Source organism: Neopsephotus bourkii, unplaced genomic scaffold (genome assembly GCF_033783945.1).
Source record: "Neopsephotus bourkii isolate Nb327-2 ecotype Australia unplaced genomic scaffold, CSIRO-AGI_Nbou_v1 NB_838, whole genome shotgun sequence".
Taxonomy (NCBI): Eukaryota; Metazoa; Chordata; class Aves; order Psittaciformes; family Psittacidae; genus Neopsephotus; species Neopsephotus bourkii.
In genome coordinates, this window is record NW_026901334.1 from 1,281,173 (window position 1) to 1,301,122 (window position 19,950).

Here is a 19,950-nt window from a genome sequence, read left to right on the forward strand (position 1 = left end):
AGAAAAGGTGATTTTTGTTAATTTTTTTTAATTTTTTTTTTTTTTTGCTTTTTTTTTGTGGGTTTTTTTTTCTTTTTCCTGGAAGTTTGCAGGAAGGGAAAAGGAGGAAAAATATTTGGCTGGAGGTGGTGGGATCAAAAATATCATTCAACATCTAGGTTGTTGTTTGTTTTTTTTTTTTGCAGCATTTCTCAGAGACTGGATTTAAACTGAAACCAGACTAAAATATGTGGATGCCTATGGAATGTTGAGCTGAAGCTGGGCTCCCAGCCTGCAGTGCAACACCGGCTGTTTAAAACCCAATCTCCGTACCACATGACTCGGAAAAACCAAACACCCCCCCCCCAAACGCAATCATGTTCAGAGATGTGACAAATAAAACTACAGGGTTTGCACATTGTCTCTCCAATATCTCACTGCCAAATAAAACCCCAAATCAAGTCAAATAAATAGATGCATATTTTTGTTAAGGTAACTTCCACAATTTTCTCTGTACCTGCCTGTAATCAGATTCCGGCATTCAGAAAGTGCTGGAAATCCTCTTCCTTCTCGGGGACTAACACTTTTTTTATAGCTGGCTTGCTATAAAGAGTTTGGAACTCAATGGATCAACCTTCGTATGCCTTCCTTTGCAATTGTTAGTAAACTGGTAGCAGCATTTCACAAAAGGAGAATTGAAAGGACAGAGCTGGAGCGAGCCAGCTCCCTCCCACCCTCTGCTCGTTGGGCCTGGGTGTCCAGGACAGGAGCTTTCTCCATGTGGAAGTGGCATCGCGCCTGCCGGTTTTGCTAACTGCAGATGTAACAAGCATTGTGTTTAGCAAACCTGGAACTCAGTCTAGGCAGACGTAAGGCAGGATGTTCAATCTACCATCATCCCCGTGTGGATCTAAAGATATGCACTGTGTCCAATCATACCAGTTACCCTGTGTGTCGTAACAACCGTTCACGCCTGGCCAGTGATGTTCACATATTCTGTCGAGGTCATCACTTGTGACCTCCCTTGTGACCCCAGGCAAGTCTGTAGGTTTGCTGTTAGGAGCTAGAACATGAGTCTTTCTAGCCTCTTTTCTAGTGCTTTCCTCCTGCTTTAAATACTCAGACATGAAGTAGTGAGCTCCTGGAGTCTGTACTCCTGATGAAGACAGCAAGCTACTCTGTCTGTTTAAATATGACTGAATGATTTCGTTTCTGGACAACTCTTTCCAGTTCGTTTGTTCAAATGGGCTTTGCAGGTTGGGTTTTTGCTCCTGCTTTTCCGTGTCTGTCCTGTGCTGCTCGGTAAGCGTGGGGATTTCTACCTGCAAAGGATCTTTCTGTGTTAAAGGTTTTATCTGTCCTGTCATGGGATCAAAAGTGAGCTTTCTCTCTTTTAACCTCACCGGTTTCACACCCCCTTCTGTCACGTGCCCATCCAAGTTGACAGTATAGTCTCTGGGTCGGTACCTTTTCTTCTTTTTGCTGTCAGAACCCGAAGCAGCATCATCGCTGTCCATTTTGGAAGTGTCCTGTGAAAAGCCTGTGTGTGGCGTGAGAGATTCCCCGGGGTGGGAGCTGGCTTTGCAGCTGGGAGCTGTGTGCTGTTGGAGGGTCCCTGCTGGGTGCCTGTGCTGGCTTTCCGAAGGTACCTGCTGCTCCGGCCAGTGCTGAGACACCTCAGCTACCGCCTGCTGAGAGAACTCCAGTCTTTTCGCTGGCAAGGGAGGTGTTGAAGGTTGCATCAAGGATGGTGGTGGCGATGGCACCTGTGCAGTGTCTACGAACTGAGACCTTTGAGACGGACTGGGCATCGAATCCTTTGGTGAGTACGTCGTATGCTGCCGAGCAAAAGCATCATGCCTGACATTTCTAGGGCTAAAGGAGGAACAGCGAGGACTCTTGGGCTGGTGCGGTCCTGTGGCTTCTTCTGATTTATCATGCTGCTGAAGCACTGCAGTCTTTAATAACGAGGAAGTGCTTGAAGGTTTTACAAGTCCTGGAGAACTGGTGTGAGGTTTTACAGCGTTTACTGGGATTTTATTGTGTTTATCGTTTTCACTGAGTTCTGTCCTACTGCCTTCAGGCCCTGCATGTAGGTTTACATCTACAGGGCTAGGGAAATTCTCAGGACTGCCCCCAATTCCATTGGTTGGAGGGGGCGAAGAGTTTTGTAATACTTCATGACTAGCTTTGGAGACTTTTGGGGGAGGAGGGCCCTGATGCCCGTCCCTGTGTTCACCTTTCCTTTTCCGATTCCCTAGCTTCTCAGGTTTGGGAGAGTTGAGTTTCTGGATATCATTCCTGCTTTTCAATTCGCTGATGGGCTTCGACCCAGCCACGGCAGGAAGCTGCGCTTCTGCTTTGCAGTTGTGAGCGCCCCCGTTTGCCGAGCCGGGCGGGTTGGGCAGCCCCCGCGGCACCGCTTCGCTCTGGGTTACAGGTTCTATCAGCTTCTGCCAATTCCGCAGCAGCTTCTTGGCACGTTTGGCAAGCTCCTCATTGGATGTCTTCTTCCTCACCTCATTGATGAGCCTCCCAAGCCTTGTTTCCTACAAAGAAAGAGAAGGCCTTTTACAACAACATCCTCAAGGCACATTTCTGCTTTGTCATGTTTAGCCTTGGAAATACCAAGTTAAAACCCACTAAATACTGATGTGTCGAACTGAGCTTTTTGGAAAGGATTAGTGCAGTTGGTCCAGTGCTCTGCTGCACAATGAGAAACCCACTGTGGGTTTCAAGCCATCCTGTCTTTATGCCCTGGCTGAAGCACCAGAGCCGTGAGCTGTGAAAAACATCTGTAAGGAATTCTCTGATCAGCAAGAATGGTGAGAATAAAGGTGCTGAGGGGAAATGCAGCACCCGAGGCAGAGAAGGTGTGCCTGGTCCCAATGAAAGGTAAGATCTGCAGAAAGAGGCAAGAGAAAAAGACTCCAGAAGCTTCACCCGTTACAGTAGTGCATTGACAATGAAAGTCTCTGTGTCACAAACCTGCCCAGCCAGGGCACGACTCAGGTCCTGCCTTCTTCCTCCAGCTCTGCTCTCCCTGCGCTCCCCAGTGTCTTGAAAACGTATGAAATGTGAGTTCAACGCGCATTGCTGGGGCGTCCCAAAGTGGCTCCGGAAGCGGAAGGAAGGGAAAGGTTTGATTGCTCCCAAAGCACATTTGAAAACAAAGAACTGTTCCGCAAGCCAGATTACTTGAGGAAAGCACCTCAAAGGGAAACATGAAGTGGGCTGTGAGAGAAATCTGCAACACGCTGTGGTATGTATGTTGAGATACAGCTGGAGCTACCGTTCAGCAGGAGTTCAAAACCTCTAACACAGGAATTGTGGTAGAAAGACTGGGAAACCACTGTAATTTAGCCATAAACCCATCTTTGGGCCGTTTCTGGGAGTGGGCAGCGAGACTGCAGCGATCCCACCTGAGACTCCAGCTTTTACCTCTTCTCAGCTACATCAGGCATCGAAACCTGCTTGAGTGAATCACAGATGAACTGTGTAGACACAGAGTAACTCTGTTCCTATTTCAGAGTCTTTGGTGGTTGGTCAAGCATTGAAAAAGGCAGCGCTCCTTCAGCAAGCAGTGATGGGGCTGAATGCAACAGGATTCATCAGAAGCAAGTGATGGTTAATGTAGTGCCCTACACAAACAGGAACTGTGCTGCACAGAATACTGATCCCAACCCAGAAAGAATCACTGTCTGTGCTCAGAGGTCAGAAACAGCCCGAGAGGGACAAAATAATATCTTAATTGTGAATCCTTTGCAATCAATCTATTGTTGCAAGGAAAGCTCGTATGGAAATTAGACAGGCAAAGAAAGTCCTTTTATACACACAAAAATCAAGTCATGTTCAGAGGGTGACATACCTCAAGTGCCTCTTTGGTAATGGGGTATTTCTCCAAGCTGGAGATCACTTCCAGCACTGCCACCATGTTATGGATCTGCAACAAGGAAGACAAAGTCACTTCATCTTTCATGCACAGGTCTTCGTTATCAAATGTAATTTAAGACCTTCCACTTCATAATTGCTGGAAGCATTAATCACAAAATTGCTATCACACTGTCTGGCTTTAGGGAGCTGATTGTCCAAGGAACAGGGACAAGGACACTTTGCTGACCTAGTTGGGAACTGCAGGAACTGTAACACACACACACTTTTATGTAAAACTAGAGGAAACACTGGCACTGAAACCAGTGTCACTTGCTGGCAAAGGCTGAGACTCCTGTGAGACCCCCAGCCAAGGGATTCATGAATTGTCCTCCAGCCTAACCGGAAGCATCACTGCCAAGTGGTCCAGGACAGGAGTTGCATTGGAAGGCCCACATTTACCCCTTCAGGCACTGCTCTGGATGTACCCGAGTCACCATCCTAGGAGGCTGTTCAGAACACTGCCACCTCCTGCAGCCACCCACCACGAGCCCAAAACCCCAGGTCCAAGTGCTCCACATTCCAGAGCGGAGGAAGCAAACGCTGTGCCCAGTAGGTGTCCTCAGCCCCCCACCCTGCAGGACCAGGCTGGGCCGCTCCAAACCCAGCACATCCCCATATGGAAGATGGTGAGGAGCCACTGCAGAGACGCCCATGGTGTTACAAGTGTCAGGTTGTCTGATGGGCTTCACTGCCACGTCTCTGCATGCACGGGTAAGCGGCGCACAAAAGCCGTTGCCACAATCTGTACCTCTTAAGCACAGGTGGGATTTCAGTGGTTTCTAGGAGAAGCCCCAGGCTACCAAGATCCAGCCCCATTCCCATTCCCCGGTGTTAAGGGCATTGAAAACCCGACAATTTCTAATCCACCTTTACAGACAGATTTAAAAGATAAGCAAAGGAAAACCTGAATCACAGCCTCACCTATTGCTCAACTGCGTTTGTGACTCAAGTGGATGCGAAGCAATCTGAGAAACACCTCTCAGCAAGAGCCTCTGCAGGGAGCCCACTTACCCTCAAGTCTCACCAGGAATGTACTCGCGTAGCTCTGCCCTCCCAGCTACAGCAAAAGTCTTCATTTTAAGACTGCCAAGTTTGTAAGAATCGGCTTTTCCAAGTCAATTCTACCCCTCTTCAAGATACAGGAGAATCGGGAGCTGAAATCTCTTCTGTGCAGGAAACCTTGTTCATGGACAATGGTTTCTTTCCACCAGAACAGGATTGCTTCATGTTGGAGAGACCTGGATAAAGCTGTCAGCAATGAAACACCGGGCCTGATGTCTAGATTAACTTTACTCAAGCTTAGGTTTAAAGCCTATAGAGCTTTGAATGACTGTACATTACAACAATGACTGTACTTTACAACTACAGGTTGTAAAGCCAGCTTCAGAACAAAGATCAATTCATTTCTCATGGTTCTTTCTTCACCAAACTACATTGCCTCTGCACAAAATCAAGCCCTACCATTCAGTCAGGCCTGGTAAAACTCCGCCTTAATACTTCTTAACATACTTTCTTCCATGTTCCTTCCTCATATGCCTAGAAAGACCAACTTGGCACCACAGCTGAAGTAACAGATAACACCATGGGGGATTTTCCATTCTAGAGCAAGAGTACCTAGAATAGCTCAATTCTGGGAGTCCCCAAACACTTTCAGACTTACACAGTATGAGGCTCTCCTTCCCAACACACGGTTTAGACTACAAATTACCAAGGTTCTGTGCATTGCACAGAGCAATAACTGGTCCAACTATTTTGGCAGTTGCTGGTAATCCCCAAATATAAATTATCTACATGACAAACTGATGGCAAAACCAGGATTAAGTCTCTCAAAAGGTCAAGATGGGGAAAGCGACAGGCTCACGTGTACACACACCTACAGGAAGGTGAAACTGCTCGGGGAGTTTCCAGCAGCAGCTTTGCCTTTGTTCAATACACCCCAATACACGTACATGGATGCTCCCGGCTGCTCCACCACCTACCAGGGAGCAGAGCTGTACCACAGCTGGTAAGACTGTTCCTTCATTCCTCCTTTGAGGGACACGTGGTGCCTATTAAAGGCAGTGAAAGCAGCCTTACACCACTGAATCTGTGCTCTTCCCTCAGCTCCTGGTAGAACACAACCCACCCACTGCAGATTCTTCACACAATTGGAACCAATTGAAAACACATCATCACACTGGAGCATTCACTACAAGGCTCACGCTCAACATCAGCTGCAAGCAGTTCCTCTCCTTTTCCCCTCTCTTTGACCTGCAGGGAAGCAGGGTTCTTCTAAAAAAGTACCATGTTCAACAACTTCTCTACCCTGCCCCGAGAGTTTGGTGGTGTCTTCTTGGTATGCTTCATCCAAACTGCCAGAAAGGGCAAGAATACAATGTTCTATTATAGATAAAATTATGTAAGTATTATATACTTATACAATTATATATACAATTATATCAGTATTATGAGTGTAATAAAAATCATATTTGCCCATTTCAAACTAACACAGCCTATGAGATTTCCTGTGGTGCAGTTAAACACCATGATGAGAACAAGGCGGCCTCCCAAAACACCTCAGGTATCACCTAGTTCACATGGAGACACCTATTTTGTTAACAGCAGCACATGAGCATTGTGCACCAGTGTCTTTACCTTAAACCATCTGTTACTGGCTTAATAAAACAAATATATCGTCCCATAACTGACATGAGACCGGAGTTCCGAAGCCTGCCAGGACATCCTCCTGCTCTGAGCAGCACCAGAAGTGGTAATTTATACAGCAACTTGCTATTAAAATGCTTATTGGCTACATAGCAGACAAAGTGACCTAAAGCAGAGCGGGCTAAAGGAGCTGGTTCAGAGTGTGATTGCACAAGTCAGGGTCTCGGGGACATGTGCATCACTTGAGGTTCTATTTGCCTTGGTCTAGTTCTGCCCACCCAAAACAAGAACCTCCATGAAGCAACCCCAGGGCTTCACGTTTAGCAGCTTGCAGAGATAAGAATGATCCATGTGGTATTTCAAATTCCCCCGTGCTATTGCCACCGCCTGGCACACAGACCAAGTCACTCGAAGTTTACTGGAGAGATCTGCTTTGAGTCATGTGCAGTAATCCTACCAGCCAGCCCTAAGGACAGCCGCAGAAAACAAATCTTATTTACTCCACGCAAGCCTCCTTAAGTCACTCAGCCACACTCTGCAGCTTGCTACTGCTGTGGGAGAGAGATCTCTTCCAAGTAAAGCACGGTGTGATTTTCCTACAGCCTCACACAAAAGCACGGGATTTCTGCACACACTGGAAGAGATCAAGAGGCTTCGCTTCCTTTTTATTTAACTGATGCTTTACTCCTATTTTAGCTTTTACAAATCAAGACCAATTCAGTAACTGACTTCAGGGTAAGTGTTCCACGGCAGGTCTAAAGGAGAAGCGTGTTGGGGGTGGTTTAAGGTACGGCCCCCTTCCCTGCCTCCTTCCCGGTTGATTTGACAGCAGCAGCAAACTCAGCACCCCCAGGAGCTGGCAGCACCGCTCCACGTGCTGGGATGGGGTTTACACTGGACTAGCACACTCATGTGTTGAGCTTTGATCCTCTTCCTTCATCCGCAGCTACTAGACCAGCCCAAGTACTAAGCTCAATGGTACACCTCCCATTCTTCCTCAGGACTGCCTCAGCACAGGGCAACCTGCATCCCACCCCACTGCTGCCTCAGAAACACCTGGTACAGACACTCAAGTGCAGTCACCTGAACAAAGCTATTTGGTTTCTTGGCTGGTTTTCTGCTGTTTCATAGGGATGTCTCTGAAGATCTCTACATGCGTGACCGGACTGTGACAGATGATAAACCGGATCCGAGTTAGCACAGATGATGCTGAGCATTGAACAGGCCTGGAGAAGGAGAATCAATTTCCTCGTAACTGGAAAACCTGAGCACTAGGTGCCCAATTACAAAGGGAAGTGCAGTGAAACTGCTGATACAGCCAGAAAATCTGGCTAGAAAAGCTCTTTTTAATCACTTGCATCAAGTTCACAGAACAGTGCTAAAAGGCATCTGTTGACACACGATCATCATCCATATGGGTCACATTAGTACCTGTAAAGAGTGATTAAACTTGGCCTAATATGTCTAGAGTGCCTAATCATAGAAACTTGTCTAAAGTGTAACACTATTGTCCTCCCAAAACCCCAGGTTAGAATAATCAGGCTGACTCCATTGTAGGCATTTTGAAACAGATCATAGAGCTAGGTGAGAAGACACTGCCTTTGAGAGAATGGACTTGGCAGCGCACTTCAACCTCCTCACATTATAGTAAATGCTCAATATTCAAAGTACTCAAAGTATTCAAATTTCAAAGTACTTCTGTAACCTTTGCCCATCTGTAGCACCAAAGCAAGCAGAGAAGCGCACCCACCATGGAACACTGACCAGAGCTCTCTTTTCTACACATACAAATCCAACCCTCAACTGCCAAGTTGGGTGTTTTCTGTTGGCAGCATCAGGAATGCAGCATGGTCCATACAGAAGGTCACATTTGTGTCATTTTTTATTGTCTTCCCCTGCTCTTAGGGACAGCAGCATTTTATCAGGTAGTTATAAAACCTGTCCTATATCTATGGGCCATGCAGATCATAGAATCATATCCTCAGGTAGCCCAGGAAAATCCCAGGTTCAAGGTCAGTATTGCTGGAGCTGCCAGGAAGGCAGAGCTGATTCAGAAGGAGGCAGAGCAACAGCACGATGAGCAATGCCATCCACTCACATTTATCTTCTCCAAAGCAGTGATGACCTGCACTGGAGGCACCGATTCCTGCCCCAGGCAGGGGTATCTGAACAGCATCACATCTTGCCCCCAGCACCGCATTTGCATAAAAGATGCTTCATTGCATAATAATCCAAAAACTGGAGTAAGAAGTAAGAGGAGAAAAGTTGCTATTCATAGGAGGCTTTATTTAAATGCAGCAGTGGAAATACAGCAGCACAGTGTTTATTTAGCACTTCACATAGGATGCTTCAGGTACCAGACGCTAACAATACATCTCATGAACAGTAAATCACAATGTCATTTTTGCAGAGATACAGACTAAACAGAGTGAGAATTCAGGTTACAACCTGCTGGTATTTAGTTCAGTTCCCTTGCAACTGATCTATTAACAGTTTCCCCTCCCCACAATGTGACATGATGTTGTCTAAAGATAGGGTACACGAGATGCTATTCACAGAAACGACATGCCAAAAAGATGACCATGCACTACTTTGGTTCAGAATTACTGAAAAGCTTTGAAAGTCAAGTTTCCTGAGTGGAGTGCAAATATTCACCAGGATGCAAAAGCTGGTCTTAAAAGTGGTGAGTTATCTAAGAGTCTTTAGTAAATCAGATATTTAAACATGAAGGAATCAATTATTTGGGTTCAAAGTCATCCATCCACTGAGAGTGTCTTCTGTGACAGTGACATTCATCTGGAGTCCATGCTTTGAAAACTGATCAGGAATTTGTGCTGCAAAACAACGGGCAGAAGAACTACTCCTTGCCTGCCAACAGGCAAGAAAGTGGCCAGGCACAGCAAGCACGTCCCCCTACCTCTGCATTGAAAGCTTCCACATCTAAAGAGTCAAACCAATCTGCATATATTGTACCCATACTTAGGCTTTATTTAACAGCAAGACAACATCATCCAAATACCTTCCCATACGTGCTTCACAAAGCCAGGATCATCAAACAAGAGTGAGGTCGGAGCAAAACACCGCACTGCGAAGAATCGGGCAGACCTGAAACGTTCCCCTTGAGTGAGGCAACAGTTCAGGCCTCCACTAAGCGCTGGCAGCAGGTAACGCACAGCAGTGAGGTGCAGAGACACCAGGACAGCCAACAGATTACGAGGGGCCTGCCAGCAGAGCACACGCTTTAACCCCAGCAGTTACAAACAGCCTCAAGACACAAATACGCAGCAGTCAGGAAGTGCCATCAGCACTGCATGGTCCGTTCCATTCCAAAGGAGACGTCTAAGCCCTTGGCACAGAGGGTAAACACACCAGGCTTTGGCAAGGCAGGAGAAACCACCCACCAAAAGCAGTATCCACTGGTGGAGTCTTTGGAAGACAAGAGGTAGCAGAACAGAGATTAGGGAGGCAAGATGCGCACGCAGTGGCACACGGGGGAAAGCCTCCCTGCTCTACAGGAAGAGGTATTGATGGCAAATAGAACAAAGTCAACTTTTCACCCTATTTATTAGCCAACACTCACAGCATTCTTGTGACTACTGAGAGCAATCACTGTCAACTTCAACATTCGCTCCTCATTTTGTACAACCCCATAAGAGCCGTGCCTGTGGTGCCTACCCCTCAGTTAAACACGAGACATGGAAGACCCACTGGAGCATGGCCCCTCTCATTTTCCAGCCCCCACAAAAGAAGCCACCCCCAAACCATGCCACCACGTCATAATGTTGGGCAAAACCTTTTTGGGGATCAAATTTATCATCCAGATTTGAAAAGCCCAGCAGTTGAGGTGAAACACTATTAAATTGGGAAGATGCGTGTGGCACAAATTCAAGACAAATACAGGAAGAAGAGAGTTGGGTACTGCAGGCCCCAAAGCCTGACAGAATACAGGCTCAATGGTATCTGTAGCATTTTTAGTGTTGTTTTCCACCCAACATTATAGCTAAGGAATGGCATAAGAAGCAAATCCAGCTGGAATTACATGATCATCTCAAGGTGCCACAGTTCAAGAGAACGCATACAAAGAGCTCGGAGGGGAGTCATGATGGGAGGGTTTGAAACCATGGTTAGGAAGAACAGGTTTAAAGTACTCAATTCCCACAGTATTGAGAAAAAATAGGGAGGAGACACATAAAGCTTGAACTAAGACTTCCTGTGTTATTAGTCATAATACAGAAAACGGTGATCAACCCTTCTCATACTCACTAGGCTAATCTGCAAGAAGGCAAACACTGATTACATGTGAGGAATAAACAGAGCACTACCAGTGAACTCATATAAGCTGTCAAATAGCTTCCATAGTCACTACTGAGGTTTAAGAACAGATTAGACAAGTCTGGAAGGAGTTGCTTTATGCAGGTGATGCTACTGCAGTGCAGGCAATGGACCTTGTAGCTCCATGGAGTCCCTTCCAGCCACCCAGGGAACAGGTACCAAGCAAGCAGTGGGAAGGCACCAGAACACAGTCTAGTCCAGACTGGGCTCAAAATAGCAATTCTAAATCCTGTCCTCTCAGAAATACACCCAGGGAATTGGCTGAAGGAGTCTGTATGAGAAAGGACATGCAAAATCCAACACTTCCAAACCCCAGGCCTCTCTGGCAGCCTCAACCGCCCTGAGGGACCACCGAGGCTGCCCCAGCCTTCCCAGGTGGCTCATCACTGCTCGGGCTCTGCACTCACTTCTACCACCATTCAACCACCTCATGCCTACCCCTTCTACATCCCAACACCTCAGCACGTTCCTAAACCAGCAGGTGCCTGCCAAAAGGACCACAGACACCGAGGTTTGCCCCAGCCTGATACATCCATTGCCTTCTGTACAAACACTGATGAGGCTGCCAGCTACAAGTGGGGTTAGCATTCAGTGGCACAACACAGCACATCTGACAGACCCAGACTCACCAAACGCTGAGCTGCACAAGCAGAGTAGGAGATGCTGCAACGTGTCCACCCCTGGGAGCAGCAACTGCTGCACATTATTTCAGCACAAGAAATAACACCCATAGAACACGCTACTAACACAGGAGCCCTAAAACCCCAAACACTACCTGGTCCTCAGGACACCCAACCACGACACAGTTTTGCTGGACACATGAAACAGTTTTTCCTCCTCTTACATCTCTCCAGAAACTTGGGCCAGCTGAACCTTGGCAGTAGAAGCCATGAACTGAAGTGCAATCACAGTCAGAGAACAACTGGTCCTGCCTCACCAAGAGTCTGGTGACTATGCTGGCAGAATACAGAATATATAGAAAATTCAGCCCTAAAATGCAGCCCTTCAGATTTATGATGATCTTGGTGCTTTCTATGGTAAGGAAACATCCACTCACTCAGCCAGAAGCCTGTACTTGGACTGCAGGTCCTTGGGGAACTGAAAAGCCAACGTTGGGAGTTAATGCATGACAGGCTAGTCCCGGCTCTTTGCTTCTCACTGCTTTTTCTACCTGAGTTATGGTAAGAGCAAAGTCAGACACCAAACGAGGAGAATGACCCGAAGAGAATCATTCTGCAATCACCTGCTTGATCTTAATGCACTCCAGAGAGCTAGTGGGGATTGAAAATCATGCAACACCCATTGAAGGACCTGCTGAGAATGGCCCCTAAGGGTCAAGAGCTCACTGAAGTTCTTAAACATTATGTTACCCATCACGGAGCATTTACCCAGAGCTGTTAGGACAGAGCAGTTTATAGGTGAATGCGATACAGAAAAGCCCTGGTAATATCACCCCAATGAAGAGTTTTCACTTTCCTCTTAAAATATAAAGCCATCACTCACTGTATTGGTGATAAATTGGTGACTTTTAAATGCAGCAGCCAATTTTTTCCCCAAAATGCTAAAGGAGACTGAGGCAAGAGCCTGATTAATATCCTGTACGGGGGAATTTATTCCTTCACCACACTGAAGTGCAATGCATGCTTGCATGGCTGCTCCTGAGCATTTCAGCATGGCACCCTTGCTGCCAAAAGCTGAGAAAGAGTCTTCCAAAGGGGGGAAGTTTCACATGCCAACTTTGGAGAGAAGCCGCTGCATCCTTCCAGCAGCAGTTTCCAACACAGTTTCCATCAGCACCTACCACAGAGATGTGTTATGGATATATCAAAGTTAAATCACTTTACCCATCTCCTAGAACTACTGCTCACCAAATGGGAGATAAAGTCCTGGGGCCAGTCGCTGGCTTTCAAATCCCTCCATCCTCTGCAGGTCCTCAGCAGAATCCAACCCGTGCAAAGCAATGACCTCCCTGGGACGATCAGTCGGGAATGCTGGGCCATTCTGCTCAGTGGCACAATCATTAGCAGCTATTCAGAAACAAAACACCTTTGCTACCTTTGACTAGGAACAAAGAAGAACTCTTCCCGCAGAGGACAGTAAGCCCGGCACCTTCCAACTCCAGGCTTACAAATCGGAGGGCTACTTTACTTTAGGAGCAGCTTCACTCCAAAGGCCCGACGTGATCCTGACAGGACAAAAGAACCCAGTACTCCATTAGCATTTTATTTACATTTAAACAGGGGACACTGGGGAAAGCTGCAACCTGGCTTTAGTTATCTCTGACTTAGCAGCAAAACACTTCATGATTTGCACTGAAGAAAGCCCCAGTGACACTTCAGCCCGGTCTAGTGAAGAAAATACTATACAAAGTCAAAACCCAAGAGCTCCTATTTTGATAGAGTGAAACTCTTACTACGTGATAACAGAGACCAAGTTTTCATGATGCAGTCGGGTTCTTCAGTGGTCTGTGCATCCCTCGAGCACACAGGCTGCAGGCACCCCACTTCTACATACAGATCTGCAACATCACCTCTTGCGTCTTCTCTTCCATCTCGCTGTGCTCACCTCTATTCCAGAATCAACTGCAGTTTCTCCTAAGATAAACTATAATATTGAGACCCAGTTTTTCCCGGAATTTTCAGGATGACAACATCCCTACAGACATAACGATTCCTCCTCATGCAATTACCTTACACAGCACACGGAGTGCTCCTACTGACCACGCTGCCAGCACAAAACACTCCACGTAAGTGACAGCTCCAGTCACAGAAGCTCCTCACGGATGTAGATGGGCTGAAAGCTTGTTCTCAAACAAGTTATGAGAGTGCAGCACTACCCTGGGAAGAAACACACTCCTTTACCTTCCGTTCTGTGCTCCTTACAGAAATAAATCCATTCAGACCTGCAGGATAATCGTGGTACTCTGCAAGCCGATGCTACACGAAAACAGCGTGCGAGAAAGCAGCTCCTCAAGTGCTGGCTGTCACTCTTAGACAAGGCTTCCACCTCTGCAGTCATCTTCACAGCACAGAGTTTCAAAATACACCCAGCTGAGCGTGCTGCTGAGTACTACAGGCACACTTGGACGTAGGATTCCTCTCCTCCCCAACTGCTACGTTAGAGAACCCTTTGTAGCTTTGCTCAGTAAAACAGAAGCCAACCTACATTTACATTAACCTGACCGTGATGGGCTTACCTTTACCTTAAATACTTCTTTAAAGACCAAATGTATAAGTGGGGCCACAGCATTACCTTATTTACACTGTATTTACTACCCAAGATAGCTTATTTGAAGTTATCACCAGGCACAAAATGGGTGAGCTGAGATAGGAGCCCGGCCTTATCAGCCAAAACAGACATGGGGGGTTTAATGTATAAAAACCACACTGACATTCATTTTAAGTCCAAATCTAACATATTGGAGTACCTATGCCTTAAAAGAAGTGCTTCTTACTTAACATTCTATTTCCACAGCAGGCAGAATCAATTCCTCTGTCCCTATCCTGATGCTTCCATGGCTGCTGAAAAAAGGTGACTTGTCAACTGCAGCTGCTCCTGGAAGCAACTGGGAAGGGATTTCCCACACAGGATACTGGGAGAAAAAGCTGCTCTGACACCACTTAGATGAGCAGCCAAAGGCACCAGAATGACAGCGCTGTTGCGTGGTTTGCTGTACCAAAAACCCTCAAGAGGCAACAACCAACAGGTTAGGGTCAGGCTCACCCTCAACCCCTGCACAAAACCCAAAAGGCCAAATTGGAGTTTCTCTCCTAGGTCTGGACCTCTCAAACAGTGGCTGGAGCCAAATCAGTTCCATTTGTGATGATGTGGAGCATCAGCCGCAGCGCGTGAGGTGGTTCACTCTTCACTTGCAAAGCTCATTCATGAGTTACTACTCCGGAGCTACCCATGAAGAACTTTCCCAGCATTTGTCCCAGGAACACAGGCCAAGGCCCTCCATTACTGCATCACCGAAGGTTTATCAGGTAATTGAGCTACATTAAATGACACATACTGCCTTTTCCTTCCTAAACTCTGATCAATTCCCCAGTTCAGTTCACCACCTGATCCTGCAAACAGCTGCAGCGCACACATAAAATGGGTGTGGAGCAGGAATCAGAAGTGGGTGTTATTTAAATTGTCACTGCTGCTGAAACAAACACTCAAATTACAGCTCCGGAGCAAATGACTACTGCCATCACCACTGCAACCTGGGCAGTTTCAAGGAATTAACAATAGAAAGGCAGTTTGGCATTCCCCTTGCTTTGACCCCTCGATGCAAACTCCTGCTACCTCTGTTTGCTCTGATTTGGTCCCGGCAGCCTCACACTTTCTCATGGTCTGCTTACTGCAAATGAGAGGGCACTGTGCAAATGAGGTCTGAAACAAGAGAAGAGAAGCTCTCAAGTAGTAGTTGGCTGTGTTACCACCAACCCCAAACTGACCAGGCCTAGACAGGCACTGAACCTGACAGCCAGACCGGTTAAACTCAGTGTCTGTCTCTGTGAAGCAGCCCTCCTCAGGTAAGGGTATCTGAAATGCTGAAGAGATGGAATACAATGAGACTGACTACATCAGACCTAACCCCTTATCCAGAACCCCAAACTGCCACAGTAACGATGCTTCAGACCCTACACATTAGGGAATGCCACAACCCCCCGTTACATTGCCCTCCACATCTGAAGCACAATCCACTGCCCTGATGCACAAACTACAACAGTACTTGAAACAAGACAAGCTACGTTAAGGAAATGAACACAATCAGTGAGAGATCAACCAGGTTCCAGCCTCTCTGCACACTGCAGCTTCCCCAAAACCAGTAAGCTTATTAAGGCCACACAGAAAAGGATAAAGCTAAAGCAAAAGCCGTTCCTAGTCTTTCGCCCACACATAATACTTCCCTGCATCCAAGAAATCACCAGCACCCTCCTGAAGCAAACTCACTTCTAGGAGGTGCATTTATCCGTGATGATGGAGGCTTTTGTTTCTAGGTGTTGGTAAAGCAATCAAGACAGAAAACAGCCTTGGAAGCACCTTCAACTAGGCAGACCATGGACCAACTGGAAGCTCACTCCAGGCCAATGCACTACATAGAACCACAGAATGGTCTGGGGTGGAAGGGACCTTAAAGATTGTCCAGTTACAACCCTAAGGACTGATTTCTTATTAACAATGTGTCCCTCAGACCTCTCCTGAAGGCCTGGGCAGCAAAACCAAGCGAGATACCGTGTGAATGGCAGCCTGATTCACAACCTGCCCCAGCCACACGGGGAGCATACCATGCGTTGTTACTCTAACCAAAGCTGGGTTTGCATCGCAGAGAGCTGTTAATGGCAAAGCAGTAAATCATTGTCTCATCTTCAAACTGGGGAAAAGACTGCTACATCTTCAGGGTGAGGACCCATTTAATTGCAAGCACAATTCCAACAGCCAGTAGGAAACAACAGGTTTTCCCACAGAGCCAAAACAGGGATCTCATTAGTCCAGACATCAGGTAATCAATTCCCTAAAGAGCACAACTTAATAAGGCAAAGGTGTTGTTCTGCTCAGTGGAAGGGGGGGTTTCTCAGCACACCGACTCTGACAGAAGTGCTGCTTCTATCAGAACCAAGGAATATCTGCTCAGATCAACCCACCAACTGCTACAGTCAGGTCCTGGACACTCTTCTCCAGTTACTGTTTCTACATGGTTCTTCCAGAAGGATTCTCCTGCTGGAAAACCGCATCACCCATCGCAGTGGTGCCACCACTAAACTCCCACTTGGCTCAGTACTAACCCACGAGCAATGGAAGGAAGCCAATGTTGATATTCAGTGTTTAAGTCACAGAGCAGAAGTAGCTTGTCCCAATGGTTTTTCAAGGGGAAAAGGCTGAATAAATGAAGACATAACACCAGACATCCCGAGTGGCTTCCAAGATGATGTAATTTGTTCAAAAATAGCTTATTTCTTACAGGTCTCCTTTGCAATAGAGGTTACCCATGCAAATGCTGCACTAAGGGTGGGAAACCAACTCATAAATATCTTCTGCAGCAATTACTCAAAGAGGTCTCAGTCCTAAATGTGTGTGTACAATGAAACCATTGCTCCTGAGTCAGCATGGCTCCATGGAGCTGATAAGGATGAACAATCACAGAATGGGATTTCTCCAAGCAAGCAGGGCCCTAGAACTTGGGGAAAGAAGTGATTTAGCCCAGTTCAACTCAACACAGACCCCACAGCAAAGCACTATAAAGAGCCATCTCCTCAGCCCCATGGAACTGGCTGGCAGGCAACCACAATGATAAAGACTAAGTTTGAATACAACCACTTCTTTTAGGAGAAGATTCTAAAAGCCAGAAGAACGTAGCCAGTTTTCCCTGGGTACCCACAAGCGCAGCAGCTCATGGCTGCAATGACTTCTCCCTGCAGGGAAATATCAGAACAGTTTCTTACCCATTTATGCTGCTGCCCAAGAGTGACCGAGTTCCAACTCTGCTTTTCAGCATGTTCAAAATGGACCTTTTAATCCCTTTCAGAAGACTGCAACGGTTTGAAGGTTTACTGTGTGCTCTGGAGGAAAACGCCCAAGGCCCAGGCCTGCACCATGAACTTTCACACCACCACCTCTGCTCTCCCTCGAAGAAAAGGTTAAAATGGAAGACAGCCCCCTGCCTCCAGGCACTGCTAAACAATGGACTGATTTTTCTGCCACCAATTATTGCCCTGGATAAGTATCAAGTATGCAGAATTAGAATTGAACATACATTACTCCTAAGCTTATGGGGCTAGTGACCTACTGGGAAGCTCAGCAGAGCTGCTGGCTGATGCTCCAACCTCCCCTTGCAGGCAGCTGCCTTGTTACTTCTGATCCTTCTCATCACAACCACGGTGCAAGCACCTCCACAGAGTAACACAGCATGAACTTGTGGGGAAAAGCACCCATCACAAAACCTGCTTCTCCTGGCTGCTTAATGCCGCACAGCCACAGCGTTTCAGCGAGTACCACCACAGCTGGGGTAACCACTGCCAATGGCGGTTTTGAACTGCAAAAGCCTCATAGAGCTGCCTGAGTTTTATTAAACAGGCAGACACTTGGTCTAAGGCACAGTGAAAGATCTGCAGCTGCCAAAAGAGAACTGAGAGCAAACGAACCCCCCCGCTTTTCAGGCAGAAGTCGGTATGACTTGAGCAGGACAAAGCCACCATTTCACATCCCCAGCCTCCTGGAATAACACACAATAACCACACACACAGGTACATGTGCACGTTCACCCGCAGCTGCCCCCACAAATGCAGATAGCCCAGACAAACCCAGCTTTGCATCCTGCTGGGGTGACTCCTGAGGTAGGACAGACCGCAGGCTCCGCAGTGCTCTCACAGTAATAAACACTCTAAGTGGAGAACTGCCTGAATGTGCCAAAAACACCCTTACAAGGAGCAATAACGGTTGGATAACAGCCCCTTAGACGTCAAGGCCACTTACAGGTAGAACAGATGCCGACTTCTGCGCTCACACTGCATCCCAGGAGGAGCAGATAAGCTCCTTACCGTGCTGCAGGGAAGGATAAAAGCGAAGACCGAGGCTGCTCGGTGCTGGAACAGCTCCAGAGCCCCGAAGCCACCGCTGAAGCCCTCCCGGAGGCCCCGGGGCTCCCCAAGGCCCCGCCGCGGAACAGGTGGGAGCCCCGGAAGGTCCCGGCGAGCCGCGGAGGAGCCCGGCCCAGAGCCCCCTGCAGGCCGCGCCCGAGCCGCGGCCTGGCGTCGGGAGGCCGCCGGGCCGCACGCCGCATGGCCGGGCAACGCCGGCCGGGCCCCGGGGGTGGCGGGAGGCGGCGCGGCGGCGGGCGGACGCGGCTCCCGGGGCGTAGGGAAGCGGCCTCCGGTGCCACCGCAGGGGCAGCCCTGCAGTGCCCTGATCGGGCGGGTGCGGGCAGCGAGGTGCCCCTGGCAGCGGGACCCCTGCGGGCTGGGCACCGGGGAGCTCCCCGCTACCGCCCGCAGCGGAGGCTTCCGGTGCCCGGGGAAGCGCCGGCCGCGGTCCCGGCGGGAGGCGAAGCGGTGACTGCGGCCGTGCGGCTCCGGCGGCCTCGTACAGCGACGGGGGGCGGCGGGGAGGGAGCCCCGGGCTGCGGGTGGAGAGGGGGAGGGGGACGGCGGCGGCGTCCCCGCGCTACCAGTCTGGGAGTCCCGGGGCCCGCGGTCTGTACTCACGTTGCTCTGCGGGTCGATGGCCTGCAGCAGCCGGTCCCTGATCTGCTGCGGGGAGGGGGCCGGAGCCGCTGTCATTGCCTGGGCGAAGCGGGGCGGCTGCGGCCGGGGCGGGCGGGCGGCGGGGCCAGGCCGGGCCGGGGCGGCGGCTCCTCACTCGCCGGCGGCGGCCTCCTCCGGGAGCCGGAGTCGCATGTTCGCTCCCCGCGAGGCGGGGGGGAGGCGGCGGCGCGGGGCGCGGGCGCGCGGAGAGAGGCCGCGAGGGAGCGACCGGTCCGGGCCCGACTGCTCCGCTCGGGGCCGAACTCAACTGTGGGCAGGAGCCAGCCCCGCGCAGGGCACCCTGGGATACGCCCGACGCCGTAACGCACGGCGCGCCCCTGACGCCCCGCCGCACGCACCGGCGGGCACGGACCACGCCTGCGCCGTGCGGCTTCTGCGGGCAGCGCCTGCGCACTGTGCGCCGCGGGCAATGGCGGCGGTGGCCGCGCTGTGGGGAGAGGACGGGCGCCGGTGCCCGCTGCCCATGCCCGGAGCTCCCCGCCCGTCAGCGGCTCCGCGGGCCCCTCTCGGCCCATGGGAGCAGCGGTGCGCGGGAAGGCAGCGCCGTGCTTCCGAGTGTGCGGGGTCTGGGCTTGGAACCGCGGCAACAGCGACCCCGGCCCGAACGGATGGGTCGTGAGGGGCCTGCAGGGACAGGCCAGGGGAATGGCTTGAACCTGCCAGAGGGGAGACCGAGCTGAGCTCTGAGGCAGAAGCTCTTCCCTGTGAGGGTGCTGAGGCGCTGGTACTGTTAAGTTAAATAAAACCAACCCTAAAGTCCAGGCAGGATGAGGAGGCGAGTTAATTTCCCCAAAACCACCAATACAAAATA

At 49.2% G+C, this 19,950-nt stretch overlaps 1 protein-coding gene across 3 annotated transcripts; it reads right to left on the minus strand.

Moving 5' to 3' along the window:
* Window positions 1–11: 11 nt before the first annotated feature.
* On the minus strand, window positions 12–19,209 carry MED26 (mediator complex subunit 26). 3 transcript variants are annotated; one of them, XM_061355884.1, is made up of 3 exons: window positions 19,080–19,209; window positions 3,848–3,922; window positions 12–2,528 (listed from the first exon to the last, which is right to left on the minus strand). In XM_061355884.1, the coding sequence occupies exons 1-3, from the start codon at window positions 19,152–19,154 to the stop codon at window positions 834–836; spliced, it is 1,845 nt and encodes a 614-aa protein (XP_061211868.1). In that variant the 5' UTR covers window positions 19,155–19,209; the 3' UTR covers window positions 12–833. The 3 variants fall into 3 exon arrangements, with proteins under 3 accessions (XP_061211868.1, XP_061211869.1, XP_061211870.1); XM_061355885.1 differs by lacking the exon at window positions 19,080–19,209 and adding an exon at window positions 14,084–15,172; XM_061355886.1 differs by lacking the exon at window positions 19,080–19,209 and adding an exon at window positions 4,027–4,045.
* Between the last annotated feature and the right edge of the window lie 741 nt (window positions 19,210–19,950).

Excerpts from the sequence above, each read along its gene's own strand:
- MED26 (XM_061355884.1), bottom strand. The coding sequence starts at position 19,154 with ATGACAGCGGCTCCGGCCCCCTCCCCGCAGCAGATCAGGGACCGGCTG. Across the intron at positions 3,923-19,079 it reads CCATCGACCCGCAGAGCAAC|ATCCATAACATGGTGGCAGT; the intron begins GTGAGTACAGAC and ends TCCTTGTTGCAG. Across the intron at positions 2,529-3,847 it reads TTACCAAAGAGGCACTTGAG|GAAACAAGGCTTGGGAGGCT; the intron begins GTATGTCACCCT and ends CTTTCTTTGTAG.